Genomic DNA, 26,275 nt, shown 5'->3' with positions numbered 1-26,275 from the left:
TTGATCTCACAGTGATCTCTCCATATGATCACAATGTAAGTTCACATTGAGCTAACCTCACAGTGCACTCACTGTGTGCTCATATTATGGCCACAATGTGACTCACCCCAGCTAGAAATGTCATTGGACATGGACTCCAACATCGCTCAGACGTCAAATTTTAGTTGAAAATGAAAATTGGGTTGACGTGTAAACATCGGGCTACAACTTCATTATACAACTCCACAAACAGCATTACCAGCTTCACTTATTACTAACCAGACTTTATTTCGGTGTGTGGAAAAATTCTTATTAAGATTAACAGAGGTTTAGATGTTGATGCTTTATTGAAATTAATAGTTTGGTTTGATTTAGTTGGTGAGTTTGATTCTCGATGTTTTAATGTTAGTTTTTCCTCTGGCTGCTGTAACTGTTTGTTATGGCAAGAACAGTAAGAGAAAATGTGATCAGATGATGTCAGCTACTTGATGATGATGACAATGACATAATCATCACGTATTGCACTGATCAGCTTCTAGACCATCATGTGTTATTAATTTCATATAATTGATTATAGTAATGTTTCTGCAGCATGATATCTCACCATGTTTAAATTACAAAATCTGCATAATAACAATTATACACTAACATCAAATAGTCAAGGCCAAAGTGCCCAACTAAAGCAAACACTGACCTCCACAATGCTAACCAAACCAAACTATTACTTTCAAACAAACTCTTTTAAGAAGTTCAGTCCTGTGTCTGCTGGGAAACTTCCCGCTAAAACTTTAGAAGAATGTTAGGGGATAATGTTCTATCAATGTTATCACTAAACATGTTTAAAATGTTTTTAGAGAGTGTTATCCTACCTTTTAGGAAAACATTCTGCTAACAGAAATAAAACTTGCCACTCAAAACATTACCAGAAAATAGCATAACATTCTCAGAATATTCTTAGAACAATAAAATTTCTAGCTGTGGAAACACATGCATGTGGTAAACTTGTGATGAGTAAAAAATAAAGCATTAAGTTAATTGTGCCACCGGTGTGACATGATACCATGCAACACAAAGAAAAATGGTTATTGTTAAAAAAAACTCAGCTTGGTGATATCTAACCACATTAAAGTAGAATTACTTTAAAGTAAAAGTATTAAAAAAAATTTAGTAACAGTTTTTATGTATTTGTTTACTTTTAATTATAACAGTTTATCTGCCTGACCCCTGCTACAACTACTTTGAGCTGAAGAATCCATGGAGAGCCATCAATAATACAAATGCATCGGTCCAAATGTATGATTCCACCATCTCCTGGAGAGGCTGGTATCGTCTCTTCATTAACAACATAAGCGCTCAGATCCCAGACACATGTGTTGCTCAGTACAGCTGTGGCACCATGATCCCACTGTGGATACGTGGTGGACACCCAACAGTAACAGATGGAGTCGTCACTCGAGATGTCTGCGGTCACGCTGACAATTACTGCTGCTATTTCGGGTCCTTTCCCATTAAAGTCAAAGCCTGTCCAGGCAATTATTATGTCTATGAGTTAGTAAGTCCCACTATCTACCATGCTGCATATTGTGCAGGTAATTATTTACACATGAACCCTTTGTACTATTTGTTTGACTATTGATTCATTTGTATTCAAGAGTCATTATTTTTTTCCAGCTGTTCCTAACATCAGCAGCACCGATACAACAGTCACACTAGAGACAACCTCAGCTGGTAATGTAGTCTTATGTTTCCTCTGTTGGATTATGTTTTGGCTGTCTTGGGTTTTGTTCATTTTCTTAATGATATGTCATTATTTTATGGGGCTACACCAGGGAAGGGCAAACTCGGTCCTGGAGGGCCACAGCTCTGCAGAGTTTAGCTCCAACCCTGATAAACTCTCCTGTCTGTTGCTTTCTAGTAATCCTGAAGTAGTAACCCTTTTATTGGAAATATTTGCTCACCATTATGGTGATCAGTGTTTGCTTTAGTTGGACCGTTTGACTTTTGTTTTTATCTTTTGGCTTTTATTCTTGTTTCTGGACTTTGTAACAGCGTTTACCAAAACATATAATTGGTTAAAAAAAAAAAAAAAAAGCCAGAAATAAAGATAATCAGTTGAAATAATTTTCAGCATAATTAGAAGCAGAATTGATCACTAATTTAACATCTGAACAAAAGTGGTTATTTGTTATCAATAGATTATATTCACCGTCAACACTTCCTTGCAATAGATCAAATTTAGATTTATAAATACATAATAGGAATTGTCTTTTTTTTTCACCATTGTTGAGATTCATATGCTGATTCTTGATGTCTGGATGTGTATCTAAAAATATTTTTTCTTTAATGTATTTTAAAAATCAAAATCCAGCATGTCTGATCTGTGGCAAGAAAGTATTGTTTGTGAATATAACGTATTAATAACAAATTATCACTTTTGGTTAGTAGTAAGATTAGTGAATTATGATGCTGAAAACTATTTCACCTGATTATCTTTGTTTCTGGCTTTCTTTGCAATAAATTATGTGTTTTAGTTCACACTGTTGCAAAGATCACAATCTCACATAAAAGCCAAGAGTAAAACTGCCCAACTTAATGAAACACTGATCACCATGACCAAACATTTTCACCATCTTAAAAAATTGTCAACATTAATTGTGGGAGCAAAAGTGATGTTGAGTCAAAAATGTACAAATCAACATTGATTTAACATTATTTTGATGGTTTCTGTCTATCTGGCACCCTAATAAAACACACCTGAACCAGCTAATCAATGTCTTCAGGATTACTAGAAAGCTACAGACAGGAGAGTTTATCAGGGTTGGAGCTAAACTCTGCAGAGCTGTGGCCCTCCAGGACAGCATTTGCCCATCCCTGACCTAAGCCCAATTCGGACAGGATTAGTTTTACAAGGATAGATGGAGTAATGTAATTTTGCCACAGGACGTCTGTAATAATAATGTCCGTCACCTCCGTCGCCATGTGCGTATAGCTTACAGATATAATGTGCGCAAACACATCTAACCTATATTTATAACAGTTATGCAGAGGTGGAAAGTCCAGGGGTCAGAAAGTAAAAGTCCTGCCATATGTTTATTCCACCCATGAACTCACACAGCAAAAACTCCAGTGTTAAAATAACTCTCCTGGGAGTTTATTTGGCTCCAGACTCAAGAGTGTTAAAGTTAATGAGATAATTTAGTGATTGATTGAGTGATGATTGATCATTATTGAAGACACCTGATGATAACAAGCAGAATCACCAAAGGAGAAAATCTCTTTTTTAAGTTGCCATTATGGTGATCAGTGTTGGCTTTAGTTGGGCTCTTGACCCTTAAACTAATAATGTTAGATTTTGTTTGGCTGTTGTATCGGAGTTATAACTCTCAGATGAACAAAAAGAAAAATTGTTCAGGTGGTGTTGGTTATGTTTTGACATGATCATCATTTGACCTGAATCACAAAATTCATTTAGATAGTCAGGTTTACCTTGTTGATTACAGCAGCCTGTGATTCTACAGTATACTATTTGCAGCATTTTCAATATAATCAAAAAGATTTCTTAAAAGTTGTTCTGATCAAAATACTTTGAAAAGGATTTTATTTGGACACACAGACATCAAGAATCAGCCTGTGATTCTCAACAATGGTGACAATAATAAAGCATGTTGCAGTGCATTCTGGGTGCTACCAATCAAAACTCATTCATGGCTCCCATCATGCATTGCGGTATTAATCAATTATGATCTGAATTGTCTTAGTAATTTCCTTTTCCTAATTGAATATTCTTTTTGTCACCATTGTTGAGAATCTTACACTGAATCCTGATGTCTGTGTGTGCCTTAAAAAAAGATGTATATATATCTATATCTATCAGAACAACTTTTAAGAAATCATTTGGTTTATATTGAACAATCTGGATCTTATTCTGTAGAATCACTATGATGCTGTAATGACCAATATACATACAAGTCAGAGATTAGGCTCTAAATGAGTTCAGTGATTCAGGACAAATAATGATTATGATTAAATATAACCAATACCATCTGTTCACATTTCCTCTTTGTTCATCTGGCTGTTATAACACAGTTACAGCAGCCAAACAAAATCTAAGTTAAACATGTAAGGGTCAAGAGCCCAACTAAAGCAAACACTGATCTCCATAATGGTGATTTGTAAAAAACATTTTTCTCATTCAGTGATTCTGCTTGTTAACATCAGGTGTCTTCAATAATGGTTAATCATCATTATATTAATCACTTAATTAGCTCATTAACATTTTAACACTTTAAAGGAGAACTCCGGTCAATTTTAACATTGAGCTAATTTTTTTGTACATTTGGAGTGCTGTCAATACAGAGAACAACGACAAAAATCGGTGTTGCCTACACCGTGTTATCCTCTTTTTAAAATGTGCACCCTATTGACTTCAATGGGGCGAGTTTTAAACCTGCTTTTAGCCTCTTAACATCCTTGATGTGTCATTACAAGTGCACAGGTCATGTGAGTGATTCCTTCGGAGTGAACGCGGGTCAATCTGACTGCAGTAGATGTCAAAGATATGAATAAAAATGATGTTATTTCAGCCAGCGCACATACCTGTATTTACATCCTGTTTTCGGGCAAAGTCCATAGTAATCGATTGTCGAGTTCACGCGCATCATAGGTACTAAACCAATGCGCGTGAACTCGACAATCGATTACTATGGACCGAAAACAGGATGTAAATACAGGTATTTGCGCTGGCTGAAATTACATCATTTTTATTTATATCTTTCACATCTACTGCAGTCAGATTGACCCGCGTTCACTCCGAAGGAATCACTCGCATGACCTGTGCACTTGTAATGACACATCAAGGATGTTAAGAGGCCAAAAGCAGGTTTAAAACTTGTCCCATTGATGTCAATAGGGTGCAAATTTTAAAAAGAGGATAACACGGTGTAGGCAACACCGATTTTTGTCGTTGTTCTCTGTATTGACAGCACTCCAAATGTACAAAAAAATTAGCTCAATGTTAAAATTGACCGGAGTTCTCCTTTAACACTCTTGAGTCTGGAGCCAAATAAACTCCCAGGAGAGTTCATTTAACACTGGAGTTTTTGCTGTGCAGCTGATTTCACTAATTAGTTATCTCTCCTGCTGAATTAGCAAATCCAGGTGATTGGAACAAAATACTGAGGAGGACTTTTACTTTTACTACTTTCCACCTCTGCAGTTATGTCTGGTCGAACGATGTATTAATTAAAGGACAAATCCCGTGAAAAATGAACCTAGGGGTAATTAACACATGGTTACCGAGTCGATCGTTCCCTGAGATGCGTTTTCATGATAATCGAATATAAAGTGTTTTATCTTGTAACAACAATGACTTTGTGTTGGGGAATTAATTAGCTCAAATTAGCGGTAATATTCATCAATGTGAATATGCATCTGTTGCTTCCATAAATTAATTTATTCAAATTAGGGAATAGGTCAAAATCTCGGCTTGTATCAGCGATTACACAATTACTTGTAATAATCACTGATAGAGACGGGTAGCATTTACTCAATTTGGGGGAATTTGAGGTAGAAGTTGAGTTTGTTCATTTACCATGCAGACTGGCCGTCCAGCGGACAGAATGTATTCTTTATGAACAGAAATCGGGCGTCTTTAACACTGATAGATAACACTTTCTTGTGGCCACAAAGAAGATAATTATCTCCGTGTTTTAGACAATTTTAGGTTTCTTTTAAGAGTAACCAATCGTAGAGCTTATAAGGTAAAATCTGCACTCATCAGGGACTCAGAATTTGAAACAAAGCAGGCAAACTTAATTCAAATGATTTAACAAAGTTTATTTAAACAGGCTAGCGATTACACAATTATTTTAAATCACGCAGGAGTAAAAATGCATAAACAAAACAGGCAATATAACGATCGTAATACAGAAATACAACAAAATAACAAGGTTTTAGAGAGAGATTTGGGAGAAAGAGAGAGAGAGAGAGAGAAACTCAGCGAGAGGAAACTAATAGTTGAGATACGAATGATTTTAGGTGTGTGTGTGAAAGGTGGAGATGGTAGCGTTTGTAAGGTGGGTGTGTCGCTCCGTGAGCACGTGGTAGTGTGTTTATCTCGGCACACGTGGGTGAGAGTATGTGTGTGTGTGTGTGTGTGAACGTGTATGTTGGTGTGTGTGAAAGAGAATTTAGAGAGAGAGATAGAAACAGTTTTAGTCATTCACCACAAAACCCCAACGTTTCTCAGTAATATTTAGACAACTTTAAACAGCATTTCCTTCAGATTGCAAATTTAAATGATCTACGTTACTCTGTTTGAAAGATCGGCCTTCCTTGGGTGCTTTCGTCTGTGTTGGATAAAGACACCTGGATCACGTGGTCACAGCGTTCTGGTTGCTATGGCGACTTGAAGCGAGCGAAGACTCAGCAAAGATTATCTTTAGCCTTAAGTTGTTTTTGTGGGTTGGTTTCAGAAGACTATACTGAAGTAATAGTAGTTCTAAGAAAAGACTTGGAAATAAAAGGAAAATAAAAGCGAGCGGAGCTTCCTTGAGGGAAGGAGGCGTGTCTTCTTTCTCTCTGGCGGACTGCAATGAGAGGAAAGGGGCGCGCAATTTTAAAGGGCTAAACTCACGCCTCCCTCACGTACGTGGGCCAATCGTCTTTAACAACGTATGGGCCCACCTCCTGACGTTTTGAGGTCTATACGCCTCCTTTTCCACGGGGTTTTGAACGATGAATTCGTCCATAACTTAATACCACTGGTATTTAATAAAACAATGCATTCTCTGATATTTTGTGTTAAAGATTCAGCATCGTTGTTGTTCGTGGAACACGGCAATACCGCGAATGACAGTTCTAATATCTAAAATCAAGTAGGTACATCATTTCTTGTAATTGTGGACACCACAGAGTGATTACAGGCCAACAAACTACATAGGCATAATATTTGGGACAGGGGATCAGATACACATCAAGAAAATACATTTAAAATATTTCATACAAGGATTTTGGTCCCACGTGGTGGGATCTGCGTGTGTTTCTGTGTGTGTGTGCGTGAGTGCGTCTTGAAAGTTCATACCCGTCCGCTGAACTCTTGTCCCCGTCACTGCGGGTGAGGCTTATGTGTGTGCGTACGTTTGGCTCTTTGGATTGATGTATTAGGCACAGACCACATGTTTCGGCATCTGGTCTCTACAACACTGTTTTATTGTTGTGAAGAGTTAATTAGTGTCTATGTGTAAATCAGTGTCCGAGGGACTCCCTAGGGGGGAGTGCTTTCGGGATCGCTCTCATTGGTCAGCGTGAGGCTCTCCCGGCCATAAACAGACGGTCTCTGTTGGTTTAGACGTAAGAGATCATGTAGAGTGAGAGATAGTCAATGATTTACACCATTTTTCGGCGCCGTTTGGGCTGCACGTCTTGCGTAGAGCAATCTCAAAACAGCAGAGGTGTCGTAAATGAGAGTTCTTTGGAATGTGAGAATAGCTTGAGTCAGAGCGAGACAGGGGTTTTGTAGATTTAGACTGAATTAATTAATTTGATTTAATCACCATGCAACTGGTGATCTGCTCTCCGTTACAATCTTTAAAAACAGATTAGCTCATAACAATAATATATAGGGCACAGAGTAAGTAAAAGTAAATCGCTATTTAATACCACTGACAAGGCTCAAAATAGCCTCACACTAACACGGTAGCATAATGAGGGTCCATACATGCAAACCGAAGCATTGAGAACTTTGTAAGTGTACAGACAGTTTTATAAGAAGATACTTTATAAAGACAGTACATTACGCGTTTACATGCAGGATCTATCTTGGAAAACAGTCTCGACTAGTCGAGCAACGAACGCCGCGCTAAGTGAGCTGGTCGATAGGAATTACGCATAGACAGTATATAAACTGGACACAGCGACCCCATTGGATTCAACGGAGACAAGTGAAGTCAAATAGAAGCACTAACTTCCTGATGGTCGAGCGTACTGCGCAGACTCAAACTGAGCTTGACGACATAGATGTGACGTGAGCAACCCGTCTATCTACTAGTAGCTGTGCCGAGAGAAATCTGAATCATTCCCTTACGAAACTTGCAGAGACGGAGAGTGTGAGTAGGAGGTGTCCATGAGCTAGAAGCAGGAGAAAATTTTGCCAAGTATTTTGATTAATTACTTCGTCATTTTGCCTCCACGTCCCCCCGATTGCGCGCGAGCTTCTCCTCCTGTCCATACGGTAATCTCTCTACTGTGCGACAGAGAGTCGCGTGGTTATGACGCAATCGTTAGCCTATTTTTACAAAAACGGCTTCTACGGGGCCATAACGTAAGATACAAGGTAATGGAGCCTTTTATACATTTTCGTGTTTCTTTAGAAATAAATAATGGACAAATGGAGTCTTTAAACGCCTCAGATGTAAAGTTATTCGCTGTCAAAGTGACGCCAAAATGAATGGGAGTCAATGGCATGCTAACAGCAGGTGATGGTCCGCTAGCCAATGGCGGCGCCCGGGGCTACTTCAAAATAATATGAAACCCTGCCCCCCTGGAATTACGCAGAGTGAAATCTAACGTAGCACGGCGTTCGTGGCTCGATTAGTCGAGATTGTTTTCCAAAATGGATCCTGCATGTAAACGCGTAATGTACTGTCTTTATAAAGTATCTTCTTATTAAACTGTCTGTACACTTACAAAGTTCTCAATGCTTCGGTTTGCATGTATGGACCCTCATTATGCTACCGTGTTAGTGTGAGGCTATTTTGAGCCTTGTTAGTGGTATTAAATAGCGATTTACTTTTACTTACTCTGTGCCCTATATACTATTGTTATGAGCTAATCTGTTTTTAAAGATAAAACACTTTATATTCGATTATCATGAAAACGAATCTCAGGGAACGATCGACTCGGTAACCATGTGTTAATTACCCCTAGGTTCATTTTTCACTGGATTTGTCCTTTAAGAATCAGATTTGATAATGTTGGTAATTGGTACTTTCCTAAAGCTAAAAGAAGTGTTGTGCCTCTAAAAAGTGCAACTGACTTTCTTATTGATCTGAATTATATGTGAAAAACACTTTAGTTTTGTCCCACTTGTCCCACCGCCTAGAACGCAACTGAATGTTTTTTTTACTGCACCTCCATACTTGAAAAAACTGAGAAAACTGCTTTTGAACCAGAAATGACGGATCATTTACGTACATATTTACAGCAGGTCTATCGCACAGGATTAGTATTACCTGAAGTCATTTATCCAGACCTTTTTACAGAAGGTAAAAGTCACCGTAATCTTTACTTACATTGTCCGTAATGATCACTGAGATGGCACGTTGGGATGGGACTAAAAATCACTGAGAAGCTCTAGTAATAATTATTTTATCCTACCTCTCCATTAGGGCTGGGCGATATATATCGTGAGATTGTTATGCGCATCTCATCAGTAAAGCCGGTTCCTTGATTAGTAGTAAATCACCATCACCTGCTTTCAGATGGAGCGGCATTTACTACACAGCAAAAACTCCAGTGTTAAATTAAGAAAGTTAGAGAAGTTAATGAGATAATTAAGTGATTAATTTAGTGATGATTGAGCATTATTGAAGACACCTGATGTTAACAAGCATAATCTCTGAAGGAGAAAATCTCAAATTGTAAGTCACCGTTATAGTGATCAGTGTTTGCTTTAGTTGGGCTCTTGACCCTTACTGTATATTATTAACTTTAGACTTTGTTTGTCTGCTGTTATTGATTTATAACAGTTAAATGAACAAAGCAAAGTGTGACCTGATAATGTTGGTTATGTTTTGACATAATCATGCTGTGATCTGAAAAATGAAACTTATTGAGATAGTTTGGTTTAACTAGTTAGCAGCAGCTTTGTGATTTAACAGCATATGATTATCAGTACTTTACTTATAATCCAAAATATTTCATGAACATTGTTCTGATCAAAAGACTATCAAATAAATTAATTTAGAAACTCAGATATCAATAATCAGCCTGTGAATCCCAACAATGGTGACAGTAATAAAGCATGTTGCAGTGCCTGCCACCAATCACAACTCATTAATGGCTCCCATCATGCATTGCGGTATGAATAAATTATGATCTGAATTGTCTATGTAATTTACTTTTCCTAATTGAATATTCTGCTCGTCACCATTGTTGAGATGCATAGACTGAATCTTGACGTCTGCGTGTGCCTAAAAGTATGTTTTTTTGTTTTTTTTAAACAACTTTTAAGAAATCATTTATATTATATCAAACATTCTGGATATTTATGCAGAACCACAGTTATGCTGTAACCAACAACATAAATCGAAGTCAGAAAGAAGGATCTTAATGAGTTCAGTGATCAAGTTCAAATGATGAATGTCATAATATAACCAACACCATCAGAGCACTTTTTTTTGTTCATCTGGCAGTTATAACACAGATACAACAGCCAAACAAAATCTAAAGTAAACATATAAGGGTCAAGAGCCCAACTAAAGCAAACAATGATCGCCATAACGGTGGCTTACAATTTGTGATTTTCTCCTTCAGTGATTCTACTTGTTAACATCAGGTGTCTTCAATAATGCTCAATCATCACTAAATTAATCACTTAATTATCTCATTAACTTCAACACGTGGACTCATATACTCTCCCAGGAGTGTTAATTTAACACTGGAGTTTTTGCTGTGTACAAAGAGCCGTAGTTAACTGACAAGCTGAGCCATATCGCATTAATTATCGCTGGCGATACGTCTGCGTATATGTAATGCGATATGGCTCAGCTTGTCAGTTAACTACGGCGCTTTGTAGTAAATTGTAGTAAATTTAAAACTTAAATTTAAGTTTTAAATGTAGTAAAACTTTTACTAAATTGTAGTAAAAGCTCGCTGCCTGCTGTGAGTGTGTTTGCTTCGGTGCTGTAAGCTCCGTCTTAGCCTCGTATTTCCTTGTTTTTAACCATCATTTACTACAATTTCTAGTTGTTTATACTACTACTAAATACAGCTTACCCAACATCTCAGATTAACCTGACATCGCTAGCTTCCGTTACTACTAGCACAACACGCTAGTAATTCGCTAGCCTGTTAACGCGCCACCCGTGCGCTCAGCTATTTTTATTTATTTATTTTCTCTCGCGCGCTCGCGCCTTTGAGTTCATAAAAGCTCAGGTAAGAAACACTCAACAAACACGGTGAGTAATGTCTTGTCCTGTTATTATCATGCGTCGCGTCTGAATGCGTTGTTTTTGGAGCTCTATCGATTTGATTTATAATTCTTGATTTTTCTCTTTAAACTCGCTTACAACGAACATTTTCTACTTTTCCTCACTGAGAAGCACTACTGCTCAAACCTCAGTTACAACGCGGACTGTTGAGCAGACGCGTCTCAAGCCTATTAGTGATCCAACGCTGGATACTCTTAAGGTACGTCCGTGGATCACGGCTGAACGCAAACAAACATTTTTTTTTTTTCACCTATCGTGCGTCTAGTCTACACCCCTACCACTAAAAAAAAATAAAAAATAAATAAATAAATAAATAAACGGATTATATCCAAGACTTCAGTCATAAATTAGTATTAATATTGATAGCATCACTGGTAGCTTCATTGCTAACTCACTGTCCATCTGTTAAAATGGCGAATATATCAGATGTAAGTAGTCTACCTTTTGGTGCAGGTGAGGACACATTTGAGCTGCACGCACTGCAGTCTGAGCTGGAAGCTGTTGAGAAACAGATCCACGACCTTTTATTGAGACAGGCCGAGCTGAGAGACCGGTGTTTAGCTCTTGAAACATCACGCGCCGATGCACACAAATCAGGGTTTAACGTTACTAACCCGCTGACTCCGACCGCGTCTACTCCGTGCGTTCCTCAGCATCGGTCGCAATCAGCCATGGTCTCGTTCACTCCGGCTCCAACACGCCACCACGAAGCCTGGGTGGTTCCGCAGCGGAAGACGCGAGTCAGGTTTAGACCAAGACTTTCTCCGACCCTCCCGGTTTTCGAGTTATCCACACAAAACCGCTTCTCCCCTCTACGCGAAACAGAACGTGATGCTGTGATCATCGGCGATTCCATCGTTCGGCACGTACATGCTACGTTAGGTAAAAGTAAGGTGCACAGTCACTGCTTTCCTGGTGCTCGGGTTTCTGAAATCGCTGCTCGCGTTCCCGAGATCCTGAACGGTGACGAGCGCGTCTGAACTGGGGTCCTGCACGCGGGAGTGAATGACATCAGGCTGCGCCAGATGGAGATTCTGAAGAATGACTTCAGGAATCTAATCGATACGGTACGCAGCACATCGCCTGAAACAACGATCATTGTGTCAGGACCGCTTCCCACGTACCGATTAGGGCATGAAAAGTTCAGCAGATTATTTGCGCTAAATGAATGGTTAATGTCATGGTGCAATGAGCAGAAACTGCTCTTTGTAAATAATTGCAATCTGTTTTGGGAGCGTCCTAGGCTTTTCCGTGCTGATGGCTTACACCCAAGCAGATTCGGAGCGGATCTTCTGTCAGATAACATCTCCAAAATGTTAAATACCCTTTGACTAGTAACCAAAAGTCCAAATCATAGTCTCTGCTGCACCAATTTAACTGATATAAATACTAGTGTAGAACATTGCATAGAAACCGTGTCTATTCCTCGTTTAGTGAGATCAAATAATAAATCTACTGCAGGATCTAGGAAAAATCGAATTGTTATTAAAACAGAAAATGTTGCTATTAGTAAACAAAAACTATTTCTAAAGCTAGGTCTTCTAAACATTAGATCACTCACACCTAAGGCAGTTATTGTAAATGAAATAGTCACAGATAATAGCTTCGATGTACTTTGCCTTACTGAAACCTGGCTTAAACCAAATGATTATTTCGGTATTAATGAGTCTACTCCTCCTGGATACTGTTATAAGCATGAGCCCCGTCTGATTGGTCGTGGCGGAGGTGTTGCAACCATTTATAGAGATATTCTAAATGTTACTCAGAAAACGGGTTATAAGTTTATTTCATTTGAAGTACTTGTACTAAATGTTACGCTCTTAGATGTTAGAAAAACATCCCTATTATCTCTAGCCTTGGCTACCGTATATAGACCGCCAGGGCCTTACGCTGATTTCCTAAAAGAGTTTGCAGATTTTCTCTCAGACCTATTAGTCAATGTCGATAAAGCATTAATCGTTGGAGATTTTAACATACACGTAGATAATCCAAATGATGCGTTAGGGGCGTTTACAGATTTATTAAATTCATTTGGGGTCAAGCAAAACGTCACCGGACCAACACATCGTCTTAATCATACACTCGATTTAATTATATCACATGGAACCGATCCAACCGATATAGATATCATTCCACAAAGTGATGAAGTCACTGATCACTACATGGTAACTTGCATATTACGTACTGCTGTAATATGTCATGCAGCGTCGCGTTATCAACCAGGCAGAACAATCCTCCCATCCACCATAGATAATTTCTCAAATTGCTTATCTAATCTGTCTCAGCTGCTGCCTGAACCCAAACAAACAGATGAACTAGAAGAACTAACTAGCACTATGAGCACCATTCTCTCTAGAACATTGGATGTGGTTGCACCTATTAAATTAAAAAAGGTCAGAGAGAAAAATAAAGCACCATGGTATAACAATACTACGCATGTTTTAAAGAGAGAAACCCGTATTTTAGAGCGTAAATGGAAACAAACTAATTTAGAGGTCTTTAGAATCGCGTGGAAAGACAGTATGTCACGTTATAAAAAGGCCCTAAAAGCTGCCAGGGCTGAGCACCTCCGCAAACTAATAGAAAACAACCAAAACAATCCAAGGTTTTTATTTAACACCGTGGCTAGACTAACAAATAAACAGACGTCACCCGAACAAAATATCCCGTTACAGTTCAGTAGTAATGATTTCATGAACTTCTTCACTGAGAAAATAGAAAGCATCAGAACCACAATTGTAAACGTTCAATCTTCAATCGCGCCTTATAATTCAGCTTCAATTATCACCCCGCAAGAACAATTACAGTGCTTTACAACTATAGAACAAAAAGAGTTAAATAAACTTATCACTTCATCTAAAACAACAACATGTTTATTAGATCCTATACCAACTAAACTACTGAAAGAAGTGTTACCTGTAGTGGAAGAGCCTCTCCTCAATATTATTAACTCGTCTTTATCTTTAGGTCATGTTCCAAGAACATTTAAACTGGCAGTTATAAAACCTCTCATTAAGAAACCACAATTAGATCATAATAATCTAGCAAATTATAGACCCATTTCAAATCTTCCATTTATGTCTAAAATATTAGAAAAAGTGGTGTCCGCTCAACTGGGCTCTTTCTTGCAACAAAATGATATCTATGAAAAGTTTCAGTCTGGATTCAGACCGCATCATAGCACTGAAACTGCGCTCGTTAAAATCACAAATGATTTACTTTTAGCTTCTGACCAAGGCTGTATCTCAATACTAGTTTTACTTGATCTTAGTGCTGCGTTCGATACTATAGATCATACATTACTCTTAGATCGACTACAAAATTATACTGGTGTTCAAGGACAAGCACTAAGCTGGTTCATATCATACCTATCTGACCGCTACCATTTTGTCTATTTAAATGGAGAAAAATCGATCATAACTCCAGTAAACTATGGAGTGCCGCAGGGATCTGTGTTAGGCCCTCTGTTATTTTCCATATATATGATGCCACTTGGAAATATTATAAGGAAACATGGAATTAGTTTCCATTGTTATGCTGATGACACTCAAATATATATTTCATCACGGCCGGATGAAAACGCAAAATTTTCCAAATTGACAGAGTGTGTTAAAGATATAAAAGATTGGATGACGCGTAATTTTCTTTTATTAAATCCAGACAAGACAGAGGTAATACTTATCGGTTCAAAAAACCGCCCACAAAACCTTGCACAATACAACTTTAACATCATAGGATGTCCTGTTACTTTATCCTCTACAGTAAAAGACCTGGGTGTTATACTCGATTGCAACCTGTCTTTTGAAAATCATATTTCATATGTTACAAAAACAGCCTTTTTCCACCTTAGAAACATTGCTAAGCTACGTAATATGCTATCAGTTTCTGATGCAGAAAAGTTAGTTCATGCATTCATGACCTCGAGACTGGATTACTGTAATGCTTTATTAGCTGGTTGTCCTGCATCCTCAATAAACAAGCTACAGTTAGTCCAAAATGCCGCCGCTAGAGTTCTTACGAGATCAAGAAAATCTGATCATATAACACCGATTTAATCATCACTGCATCGGTTACCTACAAAGCTCTGTATTAATTATAAGGTATTGCTACTGACTTATAAAGCCCTAAACGGCTTAGCTCCAGTCTATTTAACGGATCTTCTATCACCCTATAATCCATCGCGCTCTTTAAGATCACTAAATTCAAGGCTTTTGGTCATACCTAGGATATCCAGAACCACCAAAGGAGGGAGAGCATTTTCACATTTGGCTCCAAAACTCTGGAATAGTCTTCCTGATACTGTTCGTTGCTCAGACTCGCTCTCCCAGTTTAAAACTAGATTAAAGTCGCATCTCTTCAGCCAGGCATTCTTATAATCCTACAGTTCAAACTACAATCCGGCCTCTAGCTCATAAATGCCAGAGGAGAACTGGCCCCCGACTGAGCCTGGGTTCTCCAAAGGTTTTTTTTTTTCTCCATTGGGTCACCTGATGGAGTTTTAGGACACCATTAGGTCACTTGATGGAGTTTTTCGGTTCCTTGCCACTGTTGCCTTTGGCTTGCTCAGTTGGGGATATTTTGGGGATATTTAATTTAATTTTATCAATCAATAAATTCCTCTTGAAACAAACTTTGTTGTATTATTTTAATTTAACCCTCTGAGGTCGAGAAACGCGCCGACGCGTTTTGCTGGATTTTTTTTCACATAGCAGCAACATAAACTTAAATTACTCCGTCATTTATGGTTATACAGAAAAAAGAAATATAAAAAAATAATCTGTGATATTTCTACTTTTGTATGTGTCCACTTACAATCAAATCAAAACATTGTGCTTTTGTAAAATAAAGAAAATAAACAGGGTGTGCGTTCTGCCTCTCCGTCGCGGTGAACTTTTTTTTCTTGAGCACGTCTATAAACTGAAACAAAACTCTGCGAATACTTCTCACACATTTATGAGCCATATACCTTTATACACATTTAAGTGTGTACTTTTAAATGATCGGATTCAAACTGAAAACAAATATTCTCTGTTTAAGTAATTTGTATAAAACCAACAGGATGTCCAGTATCTCAAACGCTTGCTAATTACTTTTTAATTCGACACGCCCACTCGTGCAAAAGAGATTCACATGCAAATCTCCACATGGGACGCGAACGCCCTCGTTACCTCAAACACAACACCAAAAAACTTCACAAGTCTCTGCTTTTCGTCGAGTTTGGAAGACACGTCTGAGCTTACATTGGATTTAACTCAGAAGAAGAACGCGATTTGAAGACAAGAAAGATGTAAGGTAAGAAATTCTTACTTATTAGTTTATGGTATTGTTGCATAAACTGCACATTGCAGTTGAACTGTTGCTAGATATATGGTGAATATTATACTATTTAGACCCGTGTTTCCTGTTAAATACTGTTTGTGGATATCTGCTCAAACATAGATATGTATAACCATAATGTTTAATATTTTGGAGCGTGATGGCGTTTGAATGTATCATATTTTGGAGCGCGCTGTGGGTTTTAATGTATCATATTTTGGAGCGCGATTGCGTTTGAAAGGAAAAAATGCACCAAACATTAGGCTTTATGTTTTTACTATTATCTCATTTCATATCATCATAACGAATGGAAACATTTGAAGTAACATATGATAATCAATATATTTTTCTCTAGCGTAGTTGTTCTTGAAATCTTTTGGAAGATTAAATTTATTGTTATTATTATTTTATGCAGCACTGCGTAGCCTATGCCTACAAGGCACAACAAACCTGGTGTTCATTATATATTGTTGGAAACGTGTGTGTGTGTGTGTGTGTGTGTGTGTGTGTGTGTGTGTGTGTATTCTGTGAATTTTAAAAATAAATTTTAACCAGAAAAATCTAAAATCTATTCCCAAAATCGTGCAGTCCTATAGTTTCTCTTGATATCAGTATGTTCACAGTTTTTTCTTCTTTTTTTTCTTTCAGGGACCAGATCCAACTGAGTCCTGCTGACTTCAACATTCACATGAGTCTCTGTACATGAACATGGTAAAGTGAAAATCAAACACCTTGGAAATGAAAGGTATGTACAATGTTTTTAGGAATGGCACAAAGGTCTCTGTCTTTGGATCATTGTTTTCAATGTGCTCTTTTGTCATTTGTATTTTTGGATTGTGTTGTGTTGTAAATAAATCCAAACAATCTAAAAGCCATTCTTTTTTAAATCTCCTCATTCTTTGTGCAAGGTTGCTCTGAATGACAGGGCCTGATCGCTCCTAATAGGGCAGTTAGGGGAGTGTCTTTGTCTTTCTCAGGTGTTAAAGCCTTACATATTCATGAGATGATCACGCCTCTTCGAATATGGCTTTGTCACACAAAACACGTCTTAGAATTTTTAAATCAATATATTGTCTTATCTGAATGAGCAGTCAGGATGATTTTCACATAGTTTTGGAGCAAATATTCTAGGCTATGTCATACAATTTTCAAAAGTCTTGTGAATAAATAATCAGTATGGGTTTCATGGCCTTATTTCAGTGAGAATTTTTTTTTTTGTATTTTCACAAACCATGCATAAATGTCATTATCTCAAAACTACAAACTTTTACATACATGCTGCTGATATATTATTGTAGCAGAGTTTGTGCTGAATACAGTGTAATTAGACTTTAGCCATGAAAATGTCACTAGTAACAGAAAAAAACACAAATGTCAGAGCATGTCAGAACACCTCCAGGCCCAGAAAACAGCTCAGGCCTCAGAGGGTTAATACTGTGAAGCTGCTTTGATACAATCTGTATTGTGAAAAGCGCTATACAAATAAACTTGACTTGACTTAAATGCCGCTCCATCTGAAAGCAGGTGATGGCGATTTACTACTAATCAAGGAACAGGCTTTACTGATGAGATGCGCATAACAATATCGTGCGATATATCGCCCAGCCCTACAGTGTATTATGTTACCATTAAAGATGCGCGCATCAACCGTCGCCGAATCCGCTGTTGAAGGTGATGATCATCCATTTATAAATCACATGTAACAACACAGAATAATTGTAATTTGACCATCGGGTGCGGATACTTAAATCAGAGAAGATTATTGGGGCGGGTGGATGATTTGTTTTTGGCTGCGGATTCGGTGACATTGGAGGTCATCCGCTTACTCTAAAGCAGTCAGACTCTGCCAGGCGTTAACAGCCCGGGGTGAAAATGCCTAACATGGTTTATCAAGTTAGTGGTATTACCTCCTGCATATTCTATTTGTGCGTGACATGAGTTCTGCAGGTCGTGCTTACCAGGTTGTTCATAAAAGCCGAAATGTGCCCAGATGTAGGCTTTTAAAGTAGTTGGAGCATTTTTCATTTTCTCACACTCGCGTCTCACCTCCCTCTGCCATTGTATGCTACCACGACAAAGCACGTAAGCGACAAATTACATCAGAAAAGCATCAGTACATTATAAACGGTTATGGTCTATTACTGAACCGATACCGAATCGTCCTCGTCTGCATCGCGATACATTGTAGAAACGATTAATTTCGACACCACTACTTCATGTTCTGTTTTCGCAGGAGGAAAACAATAGTGTGATGAAGGGAGATTTGTGAACGCAGCGAAAATTTGATTGGTACCGGTGAGTGCGGAGCGCTCGGTAGAACGCGCGTTAAGCTTAAACCAACTTCAGGCTTAAGTTTGTTGGTGCAGCGAATGACTAAACTGCCCGAATCAAAGGTATTTTCCTCAATGTAATCCAAAAACTGTTCACTGCATACTCTGACATCAGCGCCCATTGAAGGGTTCTTCCTTTTCAGTGCCGCTAGCCAGTGAAGCTGTACGTTCTCCGTTTTAGTGGCAGTTTATGGAAATTAACCATTTTGCCCTTTGCTTTAACACTGTAAAAATAATTTCTACAACCAGGAGAAAAACAGTAGTATTTCCCCTACTACTGTAGTATTTCCCCTACTCAGTAATAATAATAATAATAATAATAATAATAATCCACTGCTCTAGTAATAATTACTTTAATCCTGTAAATTCCTGGCACTTTTTTACAATGTACTTGAGAGCATCAACAAGTGTGCTCCTTTAATTGGAGGGAAATTATGCAGATGACGGCTATCTGAATGACTTTAATGACACAAAAATGTATTTCCATCTCTTCCTCAGCATCCTCGAACACTACAGTATACATACCATATGTTGTCGTTGGTCTGGTCATAGTAGTGATCATACTTGTAGTTGGATTGATCGCTTTTCGCAAGACATCAGCAAGTAAAGGTATAAATAAACAAGCCATGTCTACTATCAGCTTAATTAAAACAATAGAAAGTCTATTGACCAATGTATTTCTTGGTTTTGATATTTCCATAGGCAGTGTGACGCCTGTCAACAAGCAAAACAAAGGCAGAGATGAACAGAAGAGTGATGCCAATGATTTTGTAAGTCGCTTTCTGACCTTAAAAAATAACCTAAAAACCCAACTTATTATTCTGTATGCAATGACCCAGCAGACATATTACTAGTGCACTTTTGTTTTCTTGATGCAGGAAGAGTTTGTGTACGAGAATGACACTCCTAACACAGACAAGACCACTAAAGTGAAACCTATCAACAGACCTGAAGTCCCAAAGAGCCAAGTACATACAGTCTATGGGAATGTACAGCTCAACATGAGCCAAGTACATACAGTCTATGGGAATGCACAGCTCAACATGAGCCAAGTACATACAGTCTATGGGAATGCACAGCTCAACATGAGCCAAGTACATACAGTCTATGGGAATGCACAGCTCAACATGGGCCAGTCACATGAACTTTATGAGAATCTCTGATCCTAGTATTAAAGGGGTCATGAACTGCATTTTTAATGTTCTCTGAAGTCCACTTATAATATTATCAAGATTGTTATATCACAAAGCATCCTAATGTAGAAGTATAATCTATTTTCTATCCTGTTTTTGACCTTCTCTTTGAAACACTCAGTTTTTATAGACATGTTACAGTCAAGACTTGGAAGTAAACGGCCACTGCTATGATTGGGTAACAGTTTTGCATATTAAAATATTTTTAAACATCCCCGCTAAATGTGTAAATACTACAACTATTTAGTTATAAAAAAGTTCATCTACACTTAATTTTAGGATCACAAGGATGGCAATGCAAAGACTGTTTTTCCACAACTTAGCAATGCAAAACGTCTTGTTATCCTCAGAGGCGTCTCTATGGTTTTGTTGCAGGAGTAATCCTGTGTTAACATCTCTCGTATTTACTACATGACATGTTTGAATCAGTGGGCGGGGCTAAAGAGGCAATGATGTAGAAGTAGGAGTTGATTTTCTCAGAGGCGGTCTTTCGTCGCACTATTACATCATAATGTCACAAATTACAAAACGAGTCGTTTTCTGAACTTGGTTTCAATAAAAAAAAAAAACAATTACAGGATGTTTTTAATGACCTCTTAAGACAAATTATCCTTCATCTTTTGATATCTCTTTTTATATTAATTTTGCTAGCTTTTTGTTTAGCTATAGTTTGTATAATCATATTTTGCATGGCTATTCTAAAATATTTTTTCTTGTATCTTGGACAATGTCACTACTCCTAGACATCAGTTCATGCTTTATCAATATGCAAACATTGCCAATATGCCACTGAAATTGTAAGGATGTATTTCCACTGAGACTGAATTTGAGAATCCTATAAAACAGTAAAGCTTGCTAATTTGAATCTAATCCATCTGGCTCATTCTTATCTCTTCTTCCCGATCTGAGCCTCGTCTTTCCACTCTCTCTCTTTTCCCTCAGGTCTTAGCAATGAAGCAACTTCTTGTTGAGTGGTCAATACCAGGTAAAACGAGGTGTGAACCTTTGAGGCACAGGAGAAGGCCCAGCAAATCTAAAAATATTTGTGTTGTAAGTAAATATTTACAACTCTTTCATTCTGGTCTGGGTATTTAAAAGTAACTTATTATGTTCCTTTTCACAAGATGTAACATACATTTATGGTGTCCCCAGGATGTGTCTGAAATTTCAGCTCAAAACACACTCCAGATCATAGCTTGTCAAAGTTGCCCCTTTTTGGGTGTGAGCAAAAATGCTCTGTTTCATGTGTCCCTTTAAATGCAAATGAGCTGCTGCTCCCCGCCTCCGTTCAGAAGAGGGACGATCCTTTACATGAGCTTCGGATACAATAACAAAACGTGCGAATCTCAGTCATCCAACATCTCAGAAATAACCAGTAGCGGATTGCAGCCTAACAGAGAGACTCAAGAAGAGGCTGCAACTTTTAGACCCTAAAACTTTTAGACCCTAAATAGTGTTCAGTGCTCGTCTGTGCAGCAACGACAGAACAGTTTGCATGCTTTGCTGGAACTTTTGCAATTGCGTTAGAACTGGTTACACTGTTGTCGCTTGCGTAAACCAAATGGCGGCGCCGTGGGTGTAAACGTGCAGATTAAGCGGCTGTAATATTATAATAAGATCCTCTTTCTACGTCAGAAGGGGAGTGAAATCTGATCGGCTTATTTTTGACATGCTTGCAGAGAAAGGCTTACCAAAACAAAGTTACTGGATTGTCACTTTTCACATTTTCTGGGTTGGTAGATGCACCGGGGACCCGATTATAGCACTTAAACACGGAAAAAGATTTTCATGATATGTCACCTTTAAAGGGGTGGTAATGGCCCTTTTTACAAGATGTAAAATAAGTCTCTGATGTCCGCAGAGTAGAGGTCTGCTACCCGAACACGAGACTATTTACTAAACATTAACCCGAACCCGACCCAAAACCCGTGAGTTTTTTGGGACCCGTCGGGCTCAGGTTAATGTTTAGTAAATAGTCTTGTGTTCGGGTGTGTAAAAGAAAAATGATATAGGCTATAGTTTGCGTGACATATGCTTGCTGCGTTGTGACCGTATTTATTTATTTCTCTCTATACACTAAAGCAGGGGTGTTAAACTCAGATCCTGAATGACCACAACCCTGCAGAGTTTAGCTCTGACTTTAACCAAACACAGCTGAACAAGCTAATCAAGGTCTTCAAGAGTATTCAGAAACTGAGGCTGTGTCTGAAATCGCCCCCTACATCCTTAAATAGGGCACTATTTGACGGGACAGTTATTTGTAGTGGTGTCCTAAACCATAGTGGACGTTATCGAGTGCACTCATTCAATCCCACAATGCACTGCAATAATGAGTGTGCAACTGATGTACACTCATAGACAGTAAAAGAAATGGACACAGCGGATTCAACGGAGACAAGTGAAGTCAATTAGAAGCACTCACTTCCTGATGGTCGAGCGTACTGCGCAGACTCAAACTGAGCTTGACGACGTAGATGTGACGTGAGCAACCCGTCTGTCTTCTAGTAGCTGTGCCGAGAGAAATCTGAATCATTCCCTTCCGAAACTTGCAGAGACGGAGAGTGTGAGTAGGAGGTGTCCATGTGTCAAGTTGTGATCTATTTTTTGTGCAATTCCCCACTTGAAAAGTACAGTCCCTCCACATGAAGATCTTAACTGGATTTCACTCAATAAACAGCCATGGAATAAGTTGTTTGTCTTATTTACCATTCTTTGGTTGGCAGTAAACAGGTGAAAAACCTCAAAAGAGAGATGACAAATACAAGATTATTATTTGAGTTGACAGCCAAATTAAATAAACAAAATTATTCACATTCACCTCAGATAAACACATTACTGCTATTACAAGGTTTCCATTTTTATTCTAATCAGTAGTTTTAAGCAGTATTTTCATAATAAAGAATTATTCTAAGGTATCATTGTAGCCACACAACTAGATATGCTTTACCAAAACAAATCAGTTGGTATTTTAATTTTCAAAATGTATATTTTCTTATCTTTTAACCAAGTATCTTTAACCAAATAACTTTTTTACCTTCAATTGGTTTAATATTTAGGTTAATTAATAGATCTCATTATATTTTTAGCCAAATATCTTTAGAGTATACATTTTTAATTAAATTAAGAACTTGGTTTATTAAGATTTCTACAAAGTTTTAATTACTTTTAACCATTTCAAACACATTCTTTATCAAACAATGAATTTGGCTTTTTCTTACTTTTCCTTTATACCCCACATGTCTGATAAAACCAAACAACATTTGAAGTTACAAATATCAATGTAAAAGTCCCAACAAAGTCAACAAGAGTTAAGAGTCTGTGTTTTCCAGAGTATCATTTGCACTGCACTGCTTAAGTCAGTCTAGCCAAACATGGCCAATATGGCGCTTACCGGCTGTCCTTCACTGTTTTGTGGAGGGCTTGGTTTTGCACAGTCACCTTGATGACAAAGATGACGTTTCCTTGGTCTAGTGGTGCTATAAATGCTCCTTTCACTGTGGTCTAAAGACAACAACAGAGCCAGGTACTGGCACGCTCAGATTGCCTCAGATTTGTTCCACCTGGTTCTCCACTGATTGAAGGAGGAGGAGTTTCACCACTGAGGAGCTCCCAGGCAGTTTGTCAGCACACCATGAGCTAGGAGTAGGAGCAACTTTTCTTAAGTGTGCTGATTAATTATTTTGTCATTTTGCCTCCACGTCCGCCCGATTGCCCGCGAGCTTCTCCTCCTGTCCATAGGGAAGCTTCAGTGTTTTCCGAATGATTGCCCCCTGTACACTCAACAGATAGAGAATACCCATAATGCACTGTGACAGCCGAGCCAAATTTATTCCCACATCTCGCCAGAAGATGGCGCCTGCAGCTGAATCATCCATCTATCCAGTTTCCACACTTATCTCTCTAGTTGGTAGGGTTAACTGTATAAAGACTAGCGTGCTTGCCAATTTTTTTTATATATCATTTGGAATAATAAGGCAATCTGAATTTGGTAGTCTGGCTCTTCCTAATTTCCAAATATATTATTGGACAGCATTTTTTTTTTTTTTTTTTTTTTTTTGATATTCACAAATTAGAGATTTTGTGCATTAAAGCATTTAGCCTATCAACTTTCCCAATGCGCCCCTCCCTTCGGATTTGGACTCAATTTCATGTGTGGATCTTTGTGTTAAAGGGTCAATTTCTGAATTAGTGAATATAATTGTTCATTTGCTTTTTTCATCTTCTGACAATTGTTACGTTCCACCCAGTCTAGGATAGAGGAAGCAACATTACAGTTAATGATAACTAAAGTATTAACATAAAACAAAACTTTGGCTCCAAAAGTTACATACTAAAAGCAACAGAAATGTGAAGATGTATTGGTGTAACACAAGTATAGGAAGTGTTAAATAACTTCAGAAGTGGGGAAAGCCACAAAAACAAACAAAAATTACCTCTAACTATAGGGAATCAATCTACACTTACTTAAAAAGGAAAGAAACAACAAAATAGTTCCCTGACTCCCTCTCTACTTTAAACAGGAGAAAAGCATACTATTACAAAACTAAAAATAGCACCCACTCCCCAGAACTTCCAAGTTTGGTCTATATACAATATGTACGAGAGAAACATCAGATAAACAACAAAAATAGATAAAAAAAAAAAAAAAAAAAAAGAAAGTTTTGTAATAAATCACAGCAGGTTAGTAACTGACATGACAAGTAAAATAAGCTTTTTAATGAAAAACGACCATTACTGCCACCTAGTGGCGTGACACAGATGATGTTAAAAATATAATTACACCGTAGGACATAACACAATCTATGCATCATCTGGTCAAGACATTGGTAATGACATTAATGAGGAGACATGGAAAGCAGTTTTGAACAGTGTTTACTCCTCTCTTTGTGCACGTCACAGGCTCATACAGTGGAAGGTGGTTCATAGAGCGACTGGTCTAAGAGCAGGTTAGCTCACATCAACCCTTCCATTGACCCGAGTGTGACCGGTGTCGTTCTGGTTCAGCCACTGAGCTCTGGTTTAACACGTAGTGAGTGTGCTCAGGGACAACACATGATGTGTAGATTTTAACATGTAGTGTGTGTGCTCAGGGACAACACATGTTGTGTAGATTTTAACACATGTTGTGTGTGTGCTCAGGGACAACACATGTTGTGTAGATTTTAACACATGTAGTGTAGATTTTAACACAGGTAGTGTGTGTGTTCAGGGACAACACATGTTGTGTAGATTTTAACACAGGTAGTGTGTGTGCTCAGGGACAACACATGTTGTGTAGATTTTAACACATGTAGTGTGTGTGCTCAGGGACAACACATGTTGTGTAGATTTTAACACATGTAGTGTGTGTGTTCAGGGACAACACATGTTGTGTAGATTTTAACACATGTAGTGTAGATTTTAACACAGGTAGTGTGTGTGCTCAGGGACAACACATGTTGTGTAGATTTTAACACATGTAGTGTGTGTGTTCAGGGACAACACATGTTGTGTAGATTTTAACACATGTAGTGTAGATTTTAACACAGGTAGTGTGTGTGTTCAGGGACAACACATGTTGTGTAGATTTTAACACATGTAGTGTGTGTGCTCAGGGACAACACATGTTGTGTAGATTTTAAAACGTAGTGTGTGTGCTCAGGGACAACACATGTTGTGTCAAATTTAACACACAACCTGTGTTGATTCTTAACACATCTCTGTGTTTATCAGGACTACACATTTTGTATTACCTTTAACACAACTAATGTGTTATTCCTCTTACACAGAAGTGTGTTGAAACCTTTTACACACTAATGTGTTATAGTTACACAACTTGTGTCAGATATGTGTCACATGTGACTGTAGTCGGTGTGTTTTTGCCAGAGTTACTTCCTGTGTTTTTACAACTGAGTGTTTGGATGAAAACTGAAACGTATTGTTAACTTGTTTTTATGGAGTCCAGTGACGTTTAATAAAGAGTTTGTTTGAACATTTTAATACCTGGATGGTTTAGACATCATGAATCTACATAGACAAACTCTTATTGAGAATTAACAGAGGTTTGATGGTTCATTGAATGTTTTATTTGAAGTCACCAGAATCATGATTAATGGCTCCTTTATTTGAGCTCTTGACCCTTTACTCTTCTTTTAGTTTTTTTCTCTGGTTGCTGTAACTGTATTTTAATAAAAAATACATTTGTTATGGCAAAATAAAATATGATAAAATGTTTCTTGATGATGTCATAATCAGCAAGTACTAATGT

The 26,275-nt window shown here is 38.0% G+C and overlaps 1 protein-coding gene across 3 annotated transcripts in view; it reads left to right on the top strand.

Moving 5' to 3' along the window:
• LOC309493664 (uncharacterized protein) overlaps positions 1–26,275 on the top strand; it is a 174,188-nt gene that overhangs the window by 14,892 nt on the left and 133,021 nt on the right. For 2 of the 3 annotated variants that reach the window (XM_082162852.1, XM_082162850.1), the window contains exons 7-8: positions 1,188–1,568; positions 1,651–1,707. The exons of the other annotated variant lie outside the window; for it this stretch is intronic. In XM_082162852.1, the coding sequence (XP_082018978.1) occupies positions 1,188–1,568; positions 1,651–1,707 (438 nt within the window). The remainder of the gene's footprint in view (positions 1–1,187; positions 1,569–1,650; positions 1,708–26,275) is intronic. 3 annotated transcript variants of the gene reach the window in all.

The sequence above is a fragment of the Leuciscus leuciscus genome, assembly GCF_965113295.1.
Source record: "Leuciscus leuciscus genome assembly, chromosome: 3".
NCBI classification, from domain to species: domain Eukaryota; kingdom Metazoa; phylum Chordata; class Actinopteri; order Cypriniformes; family Leuciscidae; genus Leuciscus; species Leuciscus leuciscus.
The sequence above is the reverse complement of the archived record's forward strand: the minus strand, read 5'-3'. Positions and strand labels throughout refer to the sequence as shown.